The sequence below is a fragment of the Hemitrygon akajei genome, chromosome 15 (genome assembly GCF_048418815.1).
Source record: "Hemitrygon akajei chromosome 15, sHemAka1.3, whole genome shotgun sequence".
NCBI lineage: Eukaryota > Metazoa > Chordata > Chondrichthyes > Myliobatiformes > Dasyatidae > Hemitrygon > Hemitrygon akajei.
This window is the reverse complement of record NC_133138.1, coordinates 41685703-41705997: the sequence shown is the minus strand read 5'-3', so window position 1 is coordinate 41705997 and position 20295 is coordinate 41685703. Positions and strand designations below refer to the sequence as shown.

The 20295-nt window shown below is 39.7% G+C and overlaps 1 protein-coding gene across 1 annotated transcript; it reads right to left on the bottom strand.

The window, feature by feature from the left end:
- Positions 1-3392: 3392 nt before the first annotated feature.
- txndc15 (thioredoxin domain containing 15) lies at positions 3393-19001 on the bottom strand. Its single transcript, XM_073067433.1, has 5 exons — positions 18812-19001; positions 13746-14260; positions 7352-7515; positions 5759-5889; positions 3393-3753 (listed from the first exon to the last, which is right to left on the bottom strand). The coding sequence occupies exons 1-5, from the start codon at positions 18879-18881 to the stop codon at positions 3557-3559; spliced, it is 1077 nt and encodes a 358-aa protein (XP_072923534.1). The 5' UTR covers positions 18882-19001; the 3' UTR covers positions 3393-3556.
- Between the last annotated feature and the right edge of the window lie 1294 nt (positions 19002-20295).

Below are 20295 nucleotides of genomic sequence, written 5' to 3'. Positions count from 1 at the left end.
AAGAGAAGGACGCCACCATGAAAAACCTCTTGTGTTGGCCCAATGCCTGAACTCAGCAATTATACCCCAAACAGTAATAGCTCAATTGCTTGAATGTCACCTGAACTCTCCCATCAGCCATTCTTGCACTGGGTGATCCAACAACATCCCGAGAAGCCCAGGAATTGCATCTCTTTGCCAGTCTTTAGCAGGATGGGAATCACTCCCCCCAGTTTTTGATTGGATGAGTGGAACTTGTAGTCACTGATGTACTGGATTCAAACATCCCTTCAAGTTTTTCACTTTGTCCCCATAATTTTTGCATAGTAGGGGAATTAAGGGTTTTGGGGAAAAGGTAGGTAGGTAGGTGGGGATGAGTCTATGGCCAGATCAGCCATGATTTATTGAATGGTGGAGCAGGCTTGACTGGCCAGGCAGCCTACTTCTGCTCGTTCCTTATGTTCTTATGTACTTCATTCATAGTTTGTGGTGCTAGTAGGCTCACCAGTGTCTCATATGTCCCTGACCCTACCAGTACCCTAACAATAGTGGTGCCACCCTTCCCTACATCTGCAGTTATGCCTCCTCTGGGACATAATTTGAGATTCATTGGGCTCAAAAATTATGCCGATTAGTCCATAATGCCTCTGCTCATTCTGCCACATATTTCACCCATGTCATCTTTGCACACCTTCCCACGCTACTACTTACTAAATTTCCTCATTTTATGTCTTCTGTAAACTTTTAAGATTCTGGAAAGATAGTTTTACTTCTTAAAAAAAAAACAAGCCCAAGGAACCAAAAAATATAGCAGTAGGCATGTATGTTCTACCATTCAATAAAATTATGGCTGATATTTTATCTCAGCAATAATTATCTGCACCCTTTTCCTTTCTTGATGATATTCAGTGACCGAGTCTACACAATCACCAAAGTATTAAGAGGGGTCATAATTTTAAGGTGATTGGAGGAAAGTATAGAGGGAAAACAGGACCCTGAACTCCAGGCTCAAACTCTCGATGCACCTAGTGCCTCCTGCTTGCATGGCTATCTGCTCCAAGGACCCACCAGCCTGGGACAGCCCAACAGCCATGGAAGTCTTGTATCACCCGTCCTTATTGCTTGCCTTTAGGCGCACTGTGGAGGGATGTCCTTCATCAACAATCCACATTGCTTGCTATTGAGCACAGTGTGGAGGCCTGGACTCTGATATCCTTCTTCACCATGTCCACATTGCAGAACTTGAATGCAGAGCGTGGACCAGAGGACCAGTCTCTGACTCTCCCATATTCCTGTCTCTAAACCCAAATCTGATCCCAACTCCCATTTCTGTCCCCAACACCAAACTTAAAAAACAACTAAGTCCGAGTCAAGGTCTCCACAGAGAACGCAGCTGGGCACTATCTTACAGCATTTTACCCTAAAGGCAGTTCTTCAGGTTTTGAGTGTATATCATTTTCCAGTCCCATTAATTTCTCTAATACTAATGTTACGAAGCTCATTTGCTCTGCACTTTCTTCTATGAAGCACAAAATACTTGTTTCTCTGCAATGTCTTTATCTCCCAATGCAATTTCCCTGTTCTCAATCTTTAAAGGACTCATAGTAACTTTGCCAATTATTTTTTTCCTTTTCACAAACTGCTTTTATATTTTTCACTAGATTCCTCTCACATTTTGCATTCTTATCAATATTCTGATCTGTGCATGGCATTCTTCAAACAATTCTAGAATTATTTATCTTTTACTCCCTCTCTCACTCTCCAGCAGGGAACAGACACAACTCTTTATGGAGACCAATGCATTGCATTCCCACCTGGTTCAAAAGGGCGACCCAAGAAGAGCAGGGTGAACTGCATCAATGACTATCGCCCACTTGCACTCACAGCTACTGTGATGAAGTGTTTTGAGAGTTTGATCATAGCTAGAATCAACTCCTGCCCAAGCAAGGAACTCAACCCATTCCAATTTGCCGATCTGCATCTACAATGGATGCAATCTCACTGGCTCTCCACACAAGAGCAATATCCATGTCAGGCTGCTGCTTGTTGATTACAGCTCAGCATTCAACACTATCATACCCTCAGTAATAATCTCCTAAACCTGGTCTCTGCATGTTCCTCTGCAACTGGATCTCTGACTTCCTCACTGAGAGACCACAGTCAGTGCAGATCAGAAATAACACCTTCTCCTCATTGACTATCAACACTGGTGTACCTCAAGGATGTGTGCTTAGGCCACTGCTCTACTCCCTCCACACCCATGATTGTGTGGCTAGGCAAAGCTCAAATGGCTCTATAAATTTATCAATGACACAATTATTGTTGGCAAGGTGGTGACGAGGAGTACAGGAGTGAGATACATCAGCTAGTTGAGTGGCATCACAACAACAACCTTGCACTCAATCTCAGTAAGACCAAGGAATTGATAGTGGATTTCAGGAAGGAAAAGTCGAAGGAACACACGCCAGTCCTCATCGAGGGATCAGCTGTGGAAAGGGTAAGCAGCTTCGAGTTCCTGGCTGTCAACATCTCTGGGTCCAGCGTATTGTTGCAATTACAAAGAAGGCACAGCAGTGGCTATATTTCATTAGGAGTTTGAGGAGACTTGGTTTGTCAACTAAAACAACCAAAAACTTCTACAAATGTACTGTGGAGAGCATTCTGACTGGTCGCCACTGTACAAGATCAGAAAATTGTAGACTCAGCTCTGTCATGGACACTGGCCTCCCCAGCATTGAGGACAACTTCGAAAGGTGATGCCTTTAAAAAGACAGCATCCATCATTAAGGACCCCTATCACCCAGGACATGCCCTTTACTCGCTGCTACCATCAAAGAGGAGGTACAAGAGCCTGAGGACACATACTCAATGTTTTAGGAACAGCTTCTTCTCCACTGCCATCAGATTTCTGAATGGACACTCACTATTTTTTTTCTTTTTGCAGTACTTATTTATATATATTAAAGAAACTATAAGTGACAATAAGATATATTGTTATATATACATACACATAAATACAGTATATATAATTCTTATTGTATAGGTTTTTTATGTATTGCAATGTACTGCTGCCAAAAACACCATATTTCACAACATATGCCAGTAATATTAAAACTGATTCTAATTCTGAAGTGTGAGGAACTCAGCTGATCTTGATTTTGAGAATCCAATGGATTTAGTTCTATTCTTGACTGCAAGATTAAATGTGTTAGTGCCCTTTGTACAGCTTTAAATAGGATTCAATTTTCCATCCTCAATATAATTAATTTCAAATATACTTATTACTAACTTGCATCCCATCTGAAACACTTCAAGTTAAAACTGGCATTAGGTATCCATTCTGTATGTTGCACTTAAATAAATTTGTCATACAAAAATTAACCATATGGAAGTATGACTCACCAAACTATTAGTCATTTGGTAAACACTAAGTTTATTCATAGTGACAAATACTTACATAAATTTCCACACAAAGCAGCAACATGTGATAAAAAGCTAACTCATTTATTCATAAATAGTGTGGAGTACCGGTGGAGCTGCTCTTTGCTCTAGGTTGTAACTAGCTCGTTGTAAGAGTTCATTCCTGGTGTTCATGCTCTTGTCCTGGGATTAACCATTTGATACTATCTGATTGAACTGTACCATAAATTAGAAAACTACAGACAAACATTATAGAGAAGACAAGCAGCCAGTCAATGCCTCTCACTGCAACACTGGGAAGTGGACCAATTAGATCTTCCTCTGTTACTTCAACGGTGCCATTTGCTTCAATACCTGAAAAGGAGATCATATTTGTTGTAATGTAGATTTCTACAGCATATTTGCATAACAGACATTCTTTAACTGAGAATTTGTAAACTGTACCAAATGTTCTTTTTTACTTCTCAGGAGTACAAAGCTATTTTCTGTTACCAATTTACTATAGAAACCAGTAAAAGGAATTAAACATTAACACGTTAATTGGTTTAAGAAAGAAGTCATTGTATGAACAGGCAGTACAAAGGAAGTCACAGTCATAGAAAAATACAGCACAGAAACAGGCCCCTTGGCTAATCTAGTCCTTGGCGAATCATTTAAACTGCCTAGTCCTATCGACCTGCACTGGGACCAGAGCCCTCCATACCTTTCTCATCCAAACTTCTCTTAAATGTTGAAATTGGACTCGTTTGCACCACTTGCGCTGGCAACTCATTCCACATTCTCACAACCCTCTTTGAGTGAAGAAGCTTCCCCTTGTGTTCCTCTTAAACTTTTCACCTTTCAACCTTAACTCATGACCTCTAGTTGTAGTCTTACCCAACCTTGTCTCCTTGCATTTACCCTATCATTACCCTTCATAATTTTGTATACCTCTATCAAATCTCCCCTCAATCTTCTATGGTCCAAGGAATAAAGTCCCAACCTTATAATCTTTCTTACAACTCAGATCCTCCAGTTCAAGCAACATTCTTGTAATTTTTTCTGTGTTCTTTTAACCTTATTTATATCTTTCCTGTAGGAAACTGCAAACAATACTCCAAATTAGGACTCACCAACATCTTATGCAACTTCAACATAACATCCCGTCTCCTGTACTCAGTACATTGATTTATGATGGCAATATGCCAAAACCTTTCTTTATGACCCTATCAACCTGTGACATCACTTTCAATGAATTATGAACACTTACTTCTGGGGAGGGGAGCAATGGCAAATTTAGATAAAATACTGAAGGGCAGAGACATAACATTGCCTACGAAGATCCGTATAGTCAAGTCTATGGTATTTCCAGTTGTTATGTATGGCTCTGAGAGCTGGACTGTTAGTAAGGCTGAATACAAAAGAATCAACACCTTTGACTTGGACGCTGGAGGAAAGTGTTAAAGTTCATTGGACAGCAAGAAGATCCAACAAGTCAGTACTTGAAGAAACACAGCCAGACTGCTCACTGGAAGGCTTGATTATGAGACAAAAGCTCACATATTTCGGCCACATCATGAGAAGACAGGATTCCTTGGAGAAGACTTTCATGTTCGGTAACACAGAAGGTAAAAGAAGGAGAGGACGACAGAGGCTACGATAGATAGATAATATCACTCAGACAATGTGTATGACCTTGAGGGATCCTAGAGAGGCAGTTTCTAACAAGAAGGCTTGGTATGCAGGAGTCCATGAGGTCACGAAGAGTTGGATTCCGCTTAACGACTGAACAATAACAACATTCCCTGATCCTATTTTTCTACTGCATTCCTCAGAGCCCTACTACTCACTGTGTAAAACCTACCCTGGTTGCTCTCACCGAAGTGCAACACCACGCGCTTGTCTGATTAAATTCCATCTGCCACTTTTTAGCCCATTATTCCAGCTGGTCCAGATCCCACCACGAGCTCTGATGCCCTTCCTCGCTGTCCACTAAGGAGCAGTTTACCAACCATCAGTTTAGTGCTTTGTAACAGGAAAGTTATTATGTGGGAACAACATTCTTGACTGAGAAGGATGGGGGAAAAAATTACTTGTTCTTAAAGGATTCTTTAATTCTTCATAAACGATCTCCCATTTGCTGTACTTTGTAACAAACTTGGGTGAGGCTAGTGCCTGAAAAGGTCTTGGAGAAGAGCATTCATACAATGCATCAGCTCATTAACGAAGACACTTCTGAACCTAGAAGTTACAATAATACTTTAAACTATTTGACATAACCACATCCACATTCTAAACTATGCTCTTATACAAAATTTACATTGAAATTATAACCTGTAAATACCCATGCATGATTTATAACAGTCATAATTATACGAACCCGTTTGATTAAAGATGAATGCCCTCAGGGTTGAAAGAGTTCTGTCTGTATGGTTAAACCTTGCCATTGGCTTGACACCTTGAAACAGCAGGATGTTAGGAACAGCAACTGTACCAAACCTGGTAGAGAGACTTAAAAGCAACAAATGCAATAATTAATCCAAAGGTGTAGATCCATTTTTGAGTATCAAAGTGTATGTGTTATATTCACATAGAGTACACCTAGAGCAAAATACAGTCATCCATCTGCATTTAATTTCTACAAAATACAGGAGAAATTGAAAATAAAAAGTATCCTAATTGTAAAGTAGTACAAGTAAAACTTTGCCTGGAGCCTCTGTTAATGAGAAAGGAGATAAAATGAATTATATTTTGTTTGCTATCCCATAAAATGGGAGGAATAGACTGATGGACAGAGCACATTGTGAGGAAGGAATGATCCCTGCAGAACACGAAAAAGGAGGAATTATTGTGCTTGCTTCTGGCAAAAGATGGTCCACTAAATGTGACGCTGGCAAGTGGAAAACAAGAGGAATCCTAGTAATATCTGGGAAGAAAAAAAATAGCATGGGCACACTGAAGGGAAATTCCAGGCTGAGGAAAAAGGAGAACACATAGCAAGCGTGGGAAAAGATTATGTGATCATCAGAACAGATGACAGAGATGAAAGAACTGAGCAAATTGAATACAGTCCTTGTCAGAAGAGAGATGGGTGACATGTGGTCAAAATACTGCAGACATAGGAAATCTGGAAACAATTAGTAGGGAGGCAATATTTGTGTGGTCAAGATAGCTGAGGGCTTGTGGTGGATATTTATCTACAATCCCAGAACAGAAGTTAAACAGGTAAGGAAAAAGTCAGAATGAATAATATGAAGACAAGGCTGGAAAATCAAAGTCAAAGACCTCAGCAAAATTGAGAAACAAAACTGATAATTTTACTCTTATGATTTAAACTCCTTAGTGAGTTTACTAGATTTCCTATACTTCTCTGAAAATATAACAAATTATCTCTGTTTTTCCTTTTGTGTCATATGTCAGATGGGTTCAGGAATTAACCAACCTATTCTGTACACTTTTATTTATAGTGTACCTGTACCCATGAGGAAATGGAAAATAGTGGACCGAGAGCACGTCAGATCTTTAAATTTGTATCTTTCCTTCAGGTTATGCCTCACTAGAATTATACAGGTTAGACAACAATTGAGCCCTCAAGTAAAATCTAGTTGAACCTACTTTGTCACATTTTGAAACACAGTTATAGCCTTGAAACACATTCCCAACTATATCCCAACACTGAACAAAAAAAACTGGCCTCATTCCAGGACACATTGAAATGAAAAAATAAACGTGATTTTCCTGAAGTGTTCAAAAAAATCAGGCTAAACATCAATGGCCAAATAACAAATAATTCTGTGTTTTACATATTTTATGTTCAAAGAGTACTTTGAAAAATCAAAGTCTGCATATTATAAACTATTACTGACTTAAATTGTATACAATGCAATGTTGTATAGAAGAATTAAGATTACTGTATCTTAATCAATTTTATAAAATTCTGTCCATCTCCAACAATACATGGTGCTGTATATACCTGCTGTGCTGAGATGCATCCAGTGCCAGAAATTGTAGGGAAGGAAAAACACGTGGTAATGCATTGAAATGTGGACCAAGGTCTGCAGAGAATCGACACCACGGTGTGTAGAACAGGACTACAGAACAGTCACTGCCGTTGGCACTCAGAAATTCCATGAGGTCCTGTAATTACATATATACATTTTACTGGCCATATTGCAATATCAGACTAATCAGAAGATAGAACATTCTGTTTGAAAAGATTACATTCGGCATTAATATTTGTATACCTTTAGGGGCTTTTTGAAATACTCAATGAGTAAGAAAAATATAGTACTTCATTTACAAACTAATTCATGCTCTGGCGAACTATCATTTGAAGTGCATACCCAAGCATACCGAAAGATGAAATCTATTATATCTACTTAAGGGATCAATCCACAGCTGATGGAAATACAGTAAATTCACCAATACTGAATTGATTCCTGAAGTCCACAGGAAGTGGTGTGACAACTGAGTACTCTGCCTTGACATCAAGCCTCATCTCCAAAATGGCTAACCACAGACACAGAAACATCAAGAGGCAATCCACCAATAATCCAGCATGACTGGGAGTTTTTCCCATTCTCCATCTCTCCAAACGGGTACAAGAGAGAACGAGAAGAAAAGTGCAGTCATATTCACTAAATGTTACTGGAATTTCTGAAGGCACAGTGAAATTCTAAACTTCAATATAATTCTACACTTTAGAAAGGACCCATCACTGGAATCTGGCGCAAAAAGTCACCTTCTGTCTGAAGCAAGTGTAAATGTTGTACTATAAGTGTCTAAAAAGAAAACTATAGCCATGAAACTCATTTCAAACAGAAACTATTTGCAAAAAAGGGAAAGGTTTGTTGAATTTATATTGTACATAAGAATTACAATTATCATAAACTTCTACAGCATCTGTTCTTTGTGTCATCTGAAAATTTACTAACCATTCTTTATATATTTACATCCAAATTGTTTATATAAATTGCAAACTACAAAGGTCTCAGCGCTGACCCCTATCCACACCACTAGAAAAAGGCCTACAGTCTGAAAAACAACCCTCAAACATCATCCTCTACTTCCCAGTACTGAGCCAAGTATGAATCCAATCTGCTATCTTTCCCCTAGATCCCATGCAATCAATGATCCTGCCATGAGGAACCTTGTCATATGTCTTGTTAAAGTCCACACGGGCAAAATCCACTACCTAACTTCATTTACCCTTTTAGTTACTTCTTCAAAGATTTCTGAAATTTGTCAGACATGACTTCTCATGCCATGCAGAATGACATTAATCAGATGTCTCTCCATTAACTGGGACATTTTGATGCATGACGTAATGTTGGGGACAGCTGGCTCTGAAATTTTCAAGCACGACATTGAAGTTATTGGTAATGAGGAGGAGAGTTGTCTTTTATTAACAAGGGACCAGGGATCCCTGCACTACCGTTTAGAATCCAATGAGTTTGGATAGCCATAATAGACAGTCCCTGGGGTCAAGTCCCATAAAGCTGAAAGCAATGCACCAAGAAGATCAATAATTTCAGTGTGGTTAAGTTCAGTGAGTGCAATCTTTAAAATGCTTGAGGCCACCCATGCGATCCACAACCCCTTGATCACCAGGCTGTCACCAATCACTGTTAATCAAGGTAAGGAACCAACATTCGTAGGTCATCATCTCCTTTGTGCATCTAATGCCATTATAGTTCTCACATTTGCACTTTACAGTTCGCACTATCCGTGTGTAATCCAAGCACATTGTGGCACACCTTGACACAGTTCCCTCAGTACAAATAAAATAGGCATAGAGCTGTTAATTAGTGGGTGATAGGTATAGCTGGCTTATCATGCTACCCAAGGAAAGAGCACTCATCTTACTATCCTAGGAAAGAGCACAGTGTACCTGTTGCCAAGGACACAGCCATGAATGGACTTCAGGATGTTGGTGTTCTCTCATCACCATGTTATTTCTCTGAATTGCACTTCTTCCCACAACCATGCCTCTTCTCTCACCCTATCATCAGATAGCCAAGAAACGTCAACTGACCAGGTGGTTGTGGAGGATGCTGAAAGATAATTTCATACTTGTATTTACTGACACTACACAGGTGGTGTGAAATTGGGCTGGAGTGCCCTTCATTCCAGGTTGGAGACACGGACCAGATACCCTCAGGATAATGGTGATGATGTCAGAGGCTTGTAAGAGGTTCTTTCAGCCTGAGTGGCAGTCCATATGGACTTTAACAAGCCATTTGACAAGGTCCCTCATGGCAGGATCATTGATTGCAAAGGATCCAAGGGAAGGTAGTGGATTGAATTCAAATCGGCTTAGTACTGGGAAGCAGAGGATGATGTTGAAGTATTCTTTCTCAGACTGGAGGCCTTACTGTAGAGATGTGGACAGGGGTCAGCACTCGGACCTTTGTAATTTGCAATTTACAGTGCCTATAAAAAATATTCATCGCCCTTGGAAGTTTACATGTTTTATTATTTTACAATATTAATACACAATGGATTTAATTTGGCTTCTTTGACACTGATCAAGAGAAAAAGACTCTTTCGTGTCAAAGTGAAAACAGATCTCTACAAAGTGATCTAAATTAATTACAAATATAAAACACAAAATAATTGATTGCATAAATATTCACCCCCTTCAACTCAGTATTCAGTAGATGGACCTTCAGTAGGAATTATAGCCTTGAGTCTGTGTGGATAAATCTCTATCAACTTTGCACATTTGGACACAGCAATTTTTCCCCATTCTTCTTTACAAAACTGCTCAAGCTCTGTCAGATTGCATGGGGATCGTGAGTGAACAGCCCTTTTTAAGTCCAGCCACAAATTTTCAATCGGATTGAGGTCTGGACTCTGAATTGGCCACTCCAGGTTATTAAATTTGTTGTTTTAAACCATTCCTGTGCAGCTTTAGGCTTTATGCTTGGGGGCAATACCTTGTTGGAAAACAAATCTTCCAAGTCACAGTTCTCTTGCAGACTGCATCAGGTTTTCCTCCAGGATTTCCCTGTATTGTGCTGCAGTCATTTTACCCTCTACCTTCACAAGCCTTCCAGGGCCTGCTGCAGTGAAGCACCCCCACATCACAATGCTTCACGGTAGGGATGGTGTGTTTTTGATTATGTGTGGTGTTTGGCTTATGCCAAACACAGCATTTGATCTGATGACCAGAAAGCTCAAGTTTGGTTTCATCAGACCATAGACCCTTCTACCAGCTGACTCCAGAGTCTACCACGTGCCTTTTGGCAAACTCTAGTTGAGATTTCATGAGTTTTTTTCCCAACAGAGGCTTTCTCTTCACCACTCTCCCATAAAGTTGCAACTGGTGAAGCACCTGGGCAACAGTCCTCCAGAGCTGTCATAGGTCTCCCTCACTAGTCTCCTTTTTGCACATTCACTCAGTTTTTGAGGACGGCCTGCTCCAGGCAGATTTACACGTGCTGTATTCTTTCCATTTCCTGATGATTGACTTAACTGTACTCCATGGGATATTCTGTAACTTGGAAATTTTCTTGTATCCATCTCCTGACTTGTGCTTTACATGGAATTGCTAGGAGTGTTCTTTTGTTTTCATGCTGTAGTTTTTGCCAGGACACTGACTCACCAGCAGTTGGACCTTCCAGATACAGGTGTATTTTTACTACAATCAATTGACACACAAATGGCTGCAGCAGTGATGATTTGGTGTGTCATATTAAAGGGGGGGGAAGGGAATACTTAAACAATTATCTTGTGTTTTATGTTTGTAATTATCTTAGATCACTTTGTAGAGATCTGTTTTCACTTTGACACAGAAGAGTTTTTTTAATCTGTTGATCAGTTTCAAAAAAGCCAAATTAAATCCACTGTGATTCAATGTTGTAAAACAATAAAAAAGAAAATTTCTAAGGGGAGTGAATACTATTTATAGGCACTGTAAATAAACAATTTGAATATAAATGTACAAAGATTGGTTAGTAAATTTGCAAATGACAGAAAGAGTGGATGCTGTAGAAGTTTATGATAATCATAATTCTTATGTACAACAAAGATTCAATTAACCTTTTCTTTTAAGAAATATAGGCTGGTTTTACAGGTACATTACGTGGTCTTAGCATCTTACAATGTTGATCTCTCACTGAGTTACACCAGCTACTCTACAGTACTGCAACTGCTGGAAATCAGAAATTAAAGCAGAGTATGCTGAAAAACCTCAGCATGTCAAGCAGCAGCAGTGGAAAGAGTTCCTTCCTGACACAACTCTTTCCACGGGTGCTGCCAGACATGCTGAGTTTCTCCAGCACTTTTTGTTTTGATTTCACCCTACAACACTTCTACTGCAAGTTAATCAAACCAGTCACAGAAATTAGCAGGTACAAGTTGGCAAGTTAATATATCAGAAGCAACAGCATTGATGAATCATGATCCCTGCTCCTATCTGAGCCTTTTCGATCTGTTGTAACCTAGTATCCCTATTGTAGGTGGGAAAATGGCTGTTCTTAATTTGAGCCCAGTAAGCAAATGAAGGACACCGAGTAAGAGGATATTACAGCTGCTCAAATTCTGACTTCACAAGCGCTCATACATGTACATCATACTTAGCATTCTGAATACCTTGCACTTGTGATAATCACCTATCAGTACAAACAGAAGTTAATTGAAAAGCACTTTTTAAAAATTCTACATTACTCAATACTACAGCACTTTGATGCCTGTATTCACTATGTTAAGTAGGTAGTCTTTATTAATTCACCAATGAGTTCTTGTAACACAAGCTCATAAAAGCTGATTTTAAGATTCTGATGTGGCAGTAAACTTCAAATAATCTGAGAAAATCGATACAGTCCATAAATTTCAACATATTAGTATAGCACATTCCTAATAAAGAAAATACCAGATCCTGATGCTTTACATATTTGTACTTCAACATCATCATATTTTAATTACTTTTATTAAGAAGGAAACATCATGAAAACTTATCAAGATGAGTCATAAGATTTGCTTACAGTTTAGAAACAAATAATTTTTAGGATCCATCTGTACAATATAAAACTCCTAAAGGAAAAGAATTCAGAAAGCATGAACACTGGATGATTTGCTTTTTAGCCCTCTGAGAGAAAACACTTGCCAACCAGTCCATGGCCACACAGGTAAGACCAGACTTCAATGGGGACCTTGAATATCAAAGAATATGAACACATCCTCCCTCGGCAATACACAATTCTTCACTAATATTTTTCCTCTTTTTTTAAACTATCCCAATTAATTTAGGAAGTAATTCCACAAAAAGGTACAGAGATTAATAGAAACGTAATGCAGATTAATTCCTCAAGATCAATGAGGAATAATAAGTTTTTTTATTGCTTAATACATCAGCTCCAGTTTCCACTAATTAAACAGTAGGGAGTATTTCAAATATTCAAGCAACAACTTGCATAAAAACAGTGAATCTGGGGCAATTGAAAAGCTGGAGGGGCCGCCAGAATCTGAAGCACAAAATCTGCTCTTTTATTTCTGTCAGCAGTAAAACTTCAAAGTCAAAACCAATGGGCCAATAAACCAGGCAACTTTAAAAGTCTAATTTACTACAAATCAGGTAACCTACTAATTACTATACTAAATTCCCCACAAAGAACATTTTGGAGCACAATTTCCCAAGAAAGAAAGTGTTCAGTTCTTCAAATTTGGATAGTTTTCCACAAAATCCAAGTCTAGTTTACTGCTAACCCCAGTTACGTTGCACCCTCATTCTCTGATCCAAGCAGCACTGTAGCACAGTTTCCTTCGTCAGATAGCTTAGTAGGGAATTTCCTTCTGCCAATAATATTTTCAAAACATACTAGATAACTTCATCTAAAAGTCCCTAGCTACTGAAAAACCACTGCACTTTACTTTGATGTCTTTGGTGACACTACCAATGACACAGATTCACTGGGGAGAACAAGTATGGTAAACTATTGTGTAATGGTATCAAATATATGTGCACACGGGCAAAAGCTATGCAAATAAATCAGAAATTTAAAATGTTAAGCTTCAACAAACTACACCAAAGTAGTACAAGTGTCTGTAATTTCCAGCCTTACAGCATAGCTAAGCTGGGACCAAATGCTTGCAAACAGGAAAGGGCAAAATAAAAACAGTTAAAAATCCAAATTTCCACCCTATTCTTTTGTTTGGCAGAGAATATGTGCAGAACAGAGAAACTAGCAGAGACACATTTCTAGATTAAGTTAAGATAACTTATTTACAAAGTAAATTTATAGGCTGAATGCTATTACATACATGGCAAAGAAATCACACACCCCTGTGGGTGTTATGCAGCTGCCTGTGCTGAATTTGTCTAACAGCAAATACATTAAATATAATTAAATGACAATCTGCCTTACTTGTGAGCCATTAAGGATTTGTACGATAAAGCGATCTAATCCAGTGATATTTCTTTCTTCACAGTTTACTTTCGGTGCTTTGGCTGTTCCAGTGACATTTGACTCTTCCACTGCTGTGCTTTCAGTCCTTGCTGGTTCCATGACATTTGTGGCTTTCTTTTCAAGTAGCTCTCCCTCCTGACTACTGGACGAGATATATGAAAAGGAAGGAAACATTTCCTTTGGAACACTACATTCGCCTTTTTCTCCACTTGGGCCAGTACAGAGAGCGTCTCTGCCTTCAAATGCAGGGTGTTCACTTCTAATATTCTGCATTAGAGACAGTAAAGCCTTTTCATTTGAGGTAATTCCACTTCCCAGGACTGCATCAGCCATCTCTGCTGTTGGAAAGTGTGCTTTCCTTTTAGTCTGTCCATCTGTTTCTTCAAGTTGAGCATCACTGACTGAATTAGAAATTACTTCATTCCCCTCAGTAGTCAAAAGTTTTGAAGCATCAGCATCTCTTTGGACTTCAGCTATAAATATAAAAATTCTTTTGATTAGAAATTGGGCTCAAAAATAAACAATACATCAACATTTTTATGTAGTTAATATTCAACCTGTGGGAAATGTAATTAGGTTTTTTAAAACAACAGCTAGAACTCTACATCAATGATGCAGAACTGTGTTTACTGCTACTGAAAGCAGATGAGAACTTTGAGTTCAAGTAATTTAATAAGTTTTGAAATTAAATACCGGTAAACATAATCTCAATAAAGACACCCATTAAACTAACGAACGTATGGTCTGTGATTCAACGCCCATTTATCTGGTAGACTTTTAACAGTCTACTCAATTCAGGAATTAACAATGAATGCCACCAATGCCTGTGAAATAATAATGTTTTGAAAGATTTGTCTTTGGATCATGTTTGGGGAGGAAGGTAACAAACTATCTCGTACACAATGGCATCCAACTTCATATAAATTTTTATTAATGTGATATCGATAATCAAAATCCACTGCAAAGCTTCCTACCTACATCTATGGTGATTCAAAACTTCATTCCAGAAGATAAAAGAATGTATGAGTCACTATATTCAACCTTTAAATCATGTCACTTGTAGGAGCCACCTATCCATCTCTCTACCTGCTTTGTATTCTGTATTGCCCAGTTACTATGATTATTATGGTAACTAGTCACATGAGTGGAGCCGTGGTAAAAGCAGAAGGATTAATTCACTTATTTTGTTGCAGTTTGTAGCTTGGGACCGGCAGAGATCGTATCTCTTGCTGACCACTGAGATAATGCTCAATAATGCTTAATTGTATATTTGCTCATTGCTAATGAAGGATCGAATAAAGGATTCAACTTTTGGAGTAATCTCTGGAGCAGTGGGCACGTCATGCAAGTATAACATTCGGTATGGTCGCAGGCAAGCGGCAATTGTTTTGTTTTGATTTTGGATTACACCTCTGTTAGAGCACAGGAAGTGTTAGACCACTAGGCCAGTGAAAATCATTAAAAAAGAATGGTGTGAATGCAGTGATACATACTGTATTGTTATGAGTTTATGTAGGCATTAGAATGGGATTTAAAGGAGTTACATGCAAGACGACAAATATTGAGGGACAAACATGTCTTGGGGGAAAAGGCAGATCAACTCTAAAGGAAAATGGAGCAGCTTATGTTACAGGAGGAATTGCAGCCAAGATGTCCAGAGTTAAAATGCCAGGTGCTGTGTGTGCTAAATGTGCTTCAGCAGAGCAGTTCTGTGGTGAGAGTTCCAATGTTGATATGGAACACAGAAAATCCAGCATACTTAATGTCAATATGGATACATTTATGAAACAAATGACTATGAGACACGGTTTTGAACCCCAAAGGGTAGTTCAGGGTGTGATCAATAATTATAATGACCATTTGTATTTTCCCAAACAGTCCACTGGAGGTTATCCTAGAGAGCTTGTCAAAAGTTGATAGTGGACCAGCCCAGAGAAAGCATATCCAAAGGCCCAAGCTTTACTACAGGAACATTTTGGTGACGAGCACAAAACTGCTACGGCTTACATGTATAAGGCTCTTTCTTGGCCACATATCAAAGTAGAAAACATGAAAACTCATCAAGACTACAGTCTTTATTCTTAGAAGTTGTTGCAATGCCATGGAAGGCCTGCAGGCCATGTATGAGTTGAACATGCCTGCTAATATGAAGATTACTGCACATAATTTGTCCAATAAATTTTGGAAAGAATGGAAATTGATGGTGTATAAACTGCAAGAGAGGCACAACCATAAGGTTACTCTCACTGACATTGTTGATTTTACTGAAAGGCAAATAAAGACTGCTACACACCCAGTGTTTGGAAAGAAATACAACGCTACATCGTCGACAGTAAGCAAAGGTGTGAACAAAACTGGGTCACAAATTCATTCTCAAACTACACGAAGCAGCTTTGCCGCTACTGTAGAAAGTGAAACAGCCTGGAGCTGAGGAAAAGGGTGAAGATTCAGAACAAGTCATGAATGAATCGAATACTGCAGTGAGTACCGCCCTGGTGCCTAATGGTCTTACTGGGGCTGGTGACCATGATTGTAAACTTCCTATCATTCCAGTTCAGGTGAAGTCTAAGAAGGGTAACGGCAGTGATTACTTATGCTTTCCAAAATCAAAGATGTACAGCAGTGTTCTGCACAGTGAGGCTCATGAACAAGCTCAACCTGACAGGAAAAGGAAAACGTACTGTCTTACGCACTATGGATCAAGAGAAGATTGTGAATAGCTCTGTCTTTTCAGGGTTGGAGGTGGCTGGCTTAAATATTGAAAACCATTGTGAACTGCCTGCTATGCAGACACATATGTAGACACATGCCTGTCTACAAAGGGAACATTGCTCATCAGAGATCTTCAGAAATGATCTCACCTGAAGCATGTTTACTTACCGGAAAGTGAGCTGATGATAGGGGTGAATGTGCCTTTGGCACTGGAGCTATTGCAAGCGATTCACGGTTTTAATGATGAACCCTATGCAATCAAACCTATAACCATTGAAAGGAGACCACGGTGATGGAAGACACTATGCTCAGCCAGAGCAGTGTTAATGGGGCTTTAGTTTTGCGCTTGAGTGAACTTTGGCAGCAGCGATTCAAGACAGATATTCCTGAAAGCAATCAAGACCTCGGTTTGTTAGAAGAAGATCACAATTCCAGTCAGATTGCTTACCAAAAGAGGACATTGTTGAGATTTCATGTCTGCTATGTCTTAGTACCATGTAGTCGTAATTATTATAGTATAATGATTAGGGGGCAGGAACGCAGGAGCCATGTATCTGTTCTCTATCGCTTTGTATTCTGTGTTGCATGTTACCATGTTTATTATAATAACCAGTCACATGAGTGGGGGGCGCTGTAGCAAAAGCTTTGTGACATACTTTTGCTTATTTCGTTGCAGTTCATAGCTTGGGACTGACGGAGGTCATATCTTTTGCTGACGACTGAGATAACGCTCAATGTTTGCTAATTGCTAATATAAGACCAAATAAAGGGTTCAACTTTTGAAGCAATCATTGGAGCTGTGCGTGCATCATACAGGTATAACAGTCCGTATGGTCGCAGGCAAGTGGCAATTGTTTTGTGTTGACTTTGAATTAGTTTTGCTGCTGCACCACTGTTAGAGCACAAAATGATGCCACTAGGTCAGTTAAAAATATTTTTTAAATGAGTATGGGGTGAATGTCGTGATACATACAGTATGTTATGAGTCTATCAGCTCCCAGTTTAAAGATCACAATTAGCAAAGAAAAATTAACAGCTGAGTTCAAAATAAACAGAACAAAAGAAATGCTACAATTGAACAAAGCCTCAATTCACATATTCTGCTTATTTGTGTTTTTTTCCAGCTCATAGCTGGATTGTTGATTACCACTTCCTGTGAAAGCCTATTTGCATGATCTCATTACCTCTGCCTTTAAATGACACTGCCTTTTAAATTTTCAATACCAGTTTCTATAGGATATTCTATAGATTGGTCTTGACTTAACGTTGTCCTTCAGGTCAAAGTTGAGAATTGAGCAGTCTGAATACATAATTATTTAAGCTTCAAAATATTTAATTAGTTAAAAAGATTTTTTTCCTTGTTATGACAGGTTCCTTAAATTGCTTTCTATTTCTCTCAACAATTCAAAACCTGGTCATTGGAGTGGAAAGGATATCCAAATGCCAAATCTGAACTGGGAACTCAAGAATTATTGAAATTTTGAAGCAAGCGTGGACCCATTAAAATACAGATAAAAAATGGACACACTTTCACGTCCCCGAGTATTGATAGCTATGGAAGTCGTTTTAGAGGCTGCTGAGTTGTAAAATCTGCCAGTTAAAATTGCACACAAAACAAAGAGATGGTAATCAGATTAACAGGAATGATACTAGCTGGGAAATCAGGGAATACTGCGCTGCTCTGTTTTTTTCATGTAGATGAGGACTTACTTCAATGTTTGATCCAAAAGAAGGCAACTCCAACACACAAAATTTAAAAAAAAATAATCTGAAGTGTTGCTTTTGGAAATCTGAAACCAAGTCAGAAACAATTAGAAACACTCAGTTGGTCAGGCAGCGGCATCTCCGAAAAAGAATTAACAAAGACACCAATAGCGGGAGAGTCTAGGACCAAAGGGCACATCCTCAGAATAGAAGAAGGATGTCCCTTTAAGAAGACGAGGAGTTTTTTTAGTCAAGGGTGGTGAGTCTGTGGCATTCACTCCCACAGATGGCTGTGGAGGTCGTTGGGTATATTGAAAGCGAAGGTTGCTAGGTTCTTGATCACAGGAAGAAGGCGGAAGAATGGAACAGAGAACAATAAATCATTTATAATCGAATGGCCTAATTCTGCTCTCATGTCCTACGTGCTAAAAGACCTCATCAGGACTCACCAGAAGCACAGTCCTGAGTGATACCTCCAGAACAATTGCGTTTCAGATTAACCTGGATGATGTGTGAACCCACAACGGAAGGGCGCTTCCGCAAAACAATGCCCAGGGCACGAACTCCTTCTGCGGCCTCCCTCCCCTGACAGCCCGCCGTACACTCACCTTGTGCGGTCACCTCTGCGAGAATCAGCATCAGCGTGAATACACCCACTCCCTGCACACTGGCGCCCATTCTGTCTGCCGACGCCAAATGAGACTAACTTCCGAAGCTCCGAGCGGCCATGCTGACTGCGGCACCAACCTGACACCAGGGAACGGATGTTGATGTTCACTCACCCGGCGCGACCTGTGATTGACAGCGTTGTTGGCTAATCAGCGTTCTCGGCCAGACAGCCTTTTCCGCAGGGGCGGTTCTAGCCAATCGCCATACGGAAGAGTGTCGACCTGAAACGTCGGCGGTCTGTTTATTTCCAATGATGCTGCCTGACTTGCTAAGTTCCTCCAGCACTGAGTGAGTGAGTGAGTGTGAGTTGCTCTGGATTATACGGAAATACGGTCTGCCTCAGGAATTGCTGCTGCAATTCTACACTGCAGTCATTGAGTCTGTCCTGTGCACCTCCATCATTGTGTGGTTTGGAGCCGCCACCAAGCACAGTGAGGACTGCCGAGCGCATCATTGGAGCCTCCCTGCCCTCTATTGTGGACCTGTACTCTTCCAGGTTGAAGAAGAGGGCGTAGAACATCATAAAGGACTCCTCCCATCCTGCGTACGGACTGTTTGATCTGCTTCCGTCTGGTAGGCGCTTCAGATCCCTCCAGACTAAGACTAATAGGCACTGGAGAAGTTTTTCCCCTACTGCGGTCACTTTGCTGAACAGTTAACTGCCGGTTAACTGTCGGCTAACTATTACTTGGATTGCACTACCTATATGTATAATCTATATTTTCATTTATATTTATCATTATTATTGTTATGAGCAGAGAGACAACATCTGCCGGAAGTAAATTCCTTGTATGTGCATAGGTACTTGGTGATTAAAGTCTGATTCTGATTCTGATCTGCAAAATTTCTTGTGTAGATGACAATTAAAATCCGGTTCATTAAATTTGTTTGACGTGTAGCTGGTTGCTAGGAAACATGGTGAAGGTTGGAAAAACACAATTGTTAGCACCACTGAACACATTGATCACTAAGAATGTAAAGTTTTTGCACCGTGTTTTTGTTCATTTTATAATGAATAACGTTTATTTTAGAAATAAAGGTCCTCCGACGGTTAGCAGCATGAGCACCATTCAAACAATAAAGGTAGACAGCGCAGAAACAAGCCGTTCGGCTCACCGCGTCCATCATTCTCATCCATCCGCAACGTGTCCTACTTAAGCTTTTATTTGCTTTGTTTTAGACAAGTTCTGAGACCATTTGTTACCTTGAGAGGGCTGTCTTCCTCAATACCTGTCCGGACGGCAGCTCCGGGATTTGGACCCGGTGATAAAGGAAGGGCAGTGATTTATTTCCGAGTCGGGATACCGCACAAGTTTAAGGTGAATGAACAGCACATGAGTGTCATCACGAAGACGGCGCCTCTACCTTCTTCGAAGTTTGCGCAGATTCGGCGTGTCATCTAAAGCTTTGACAAACTTTTATA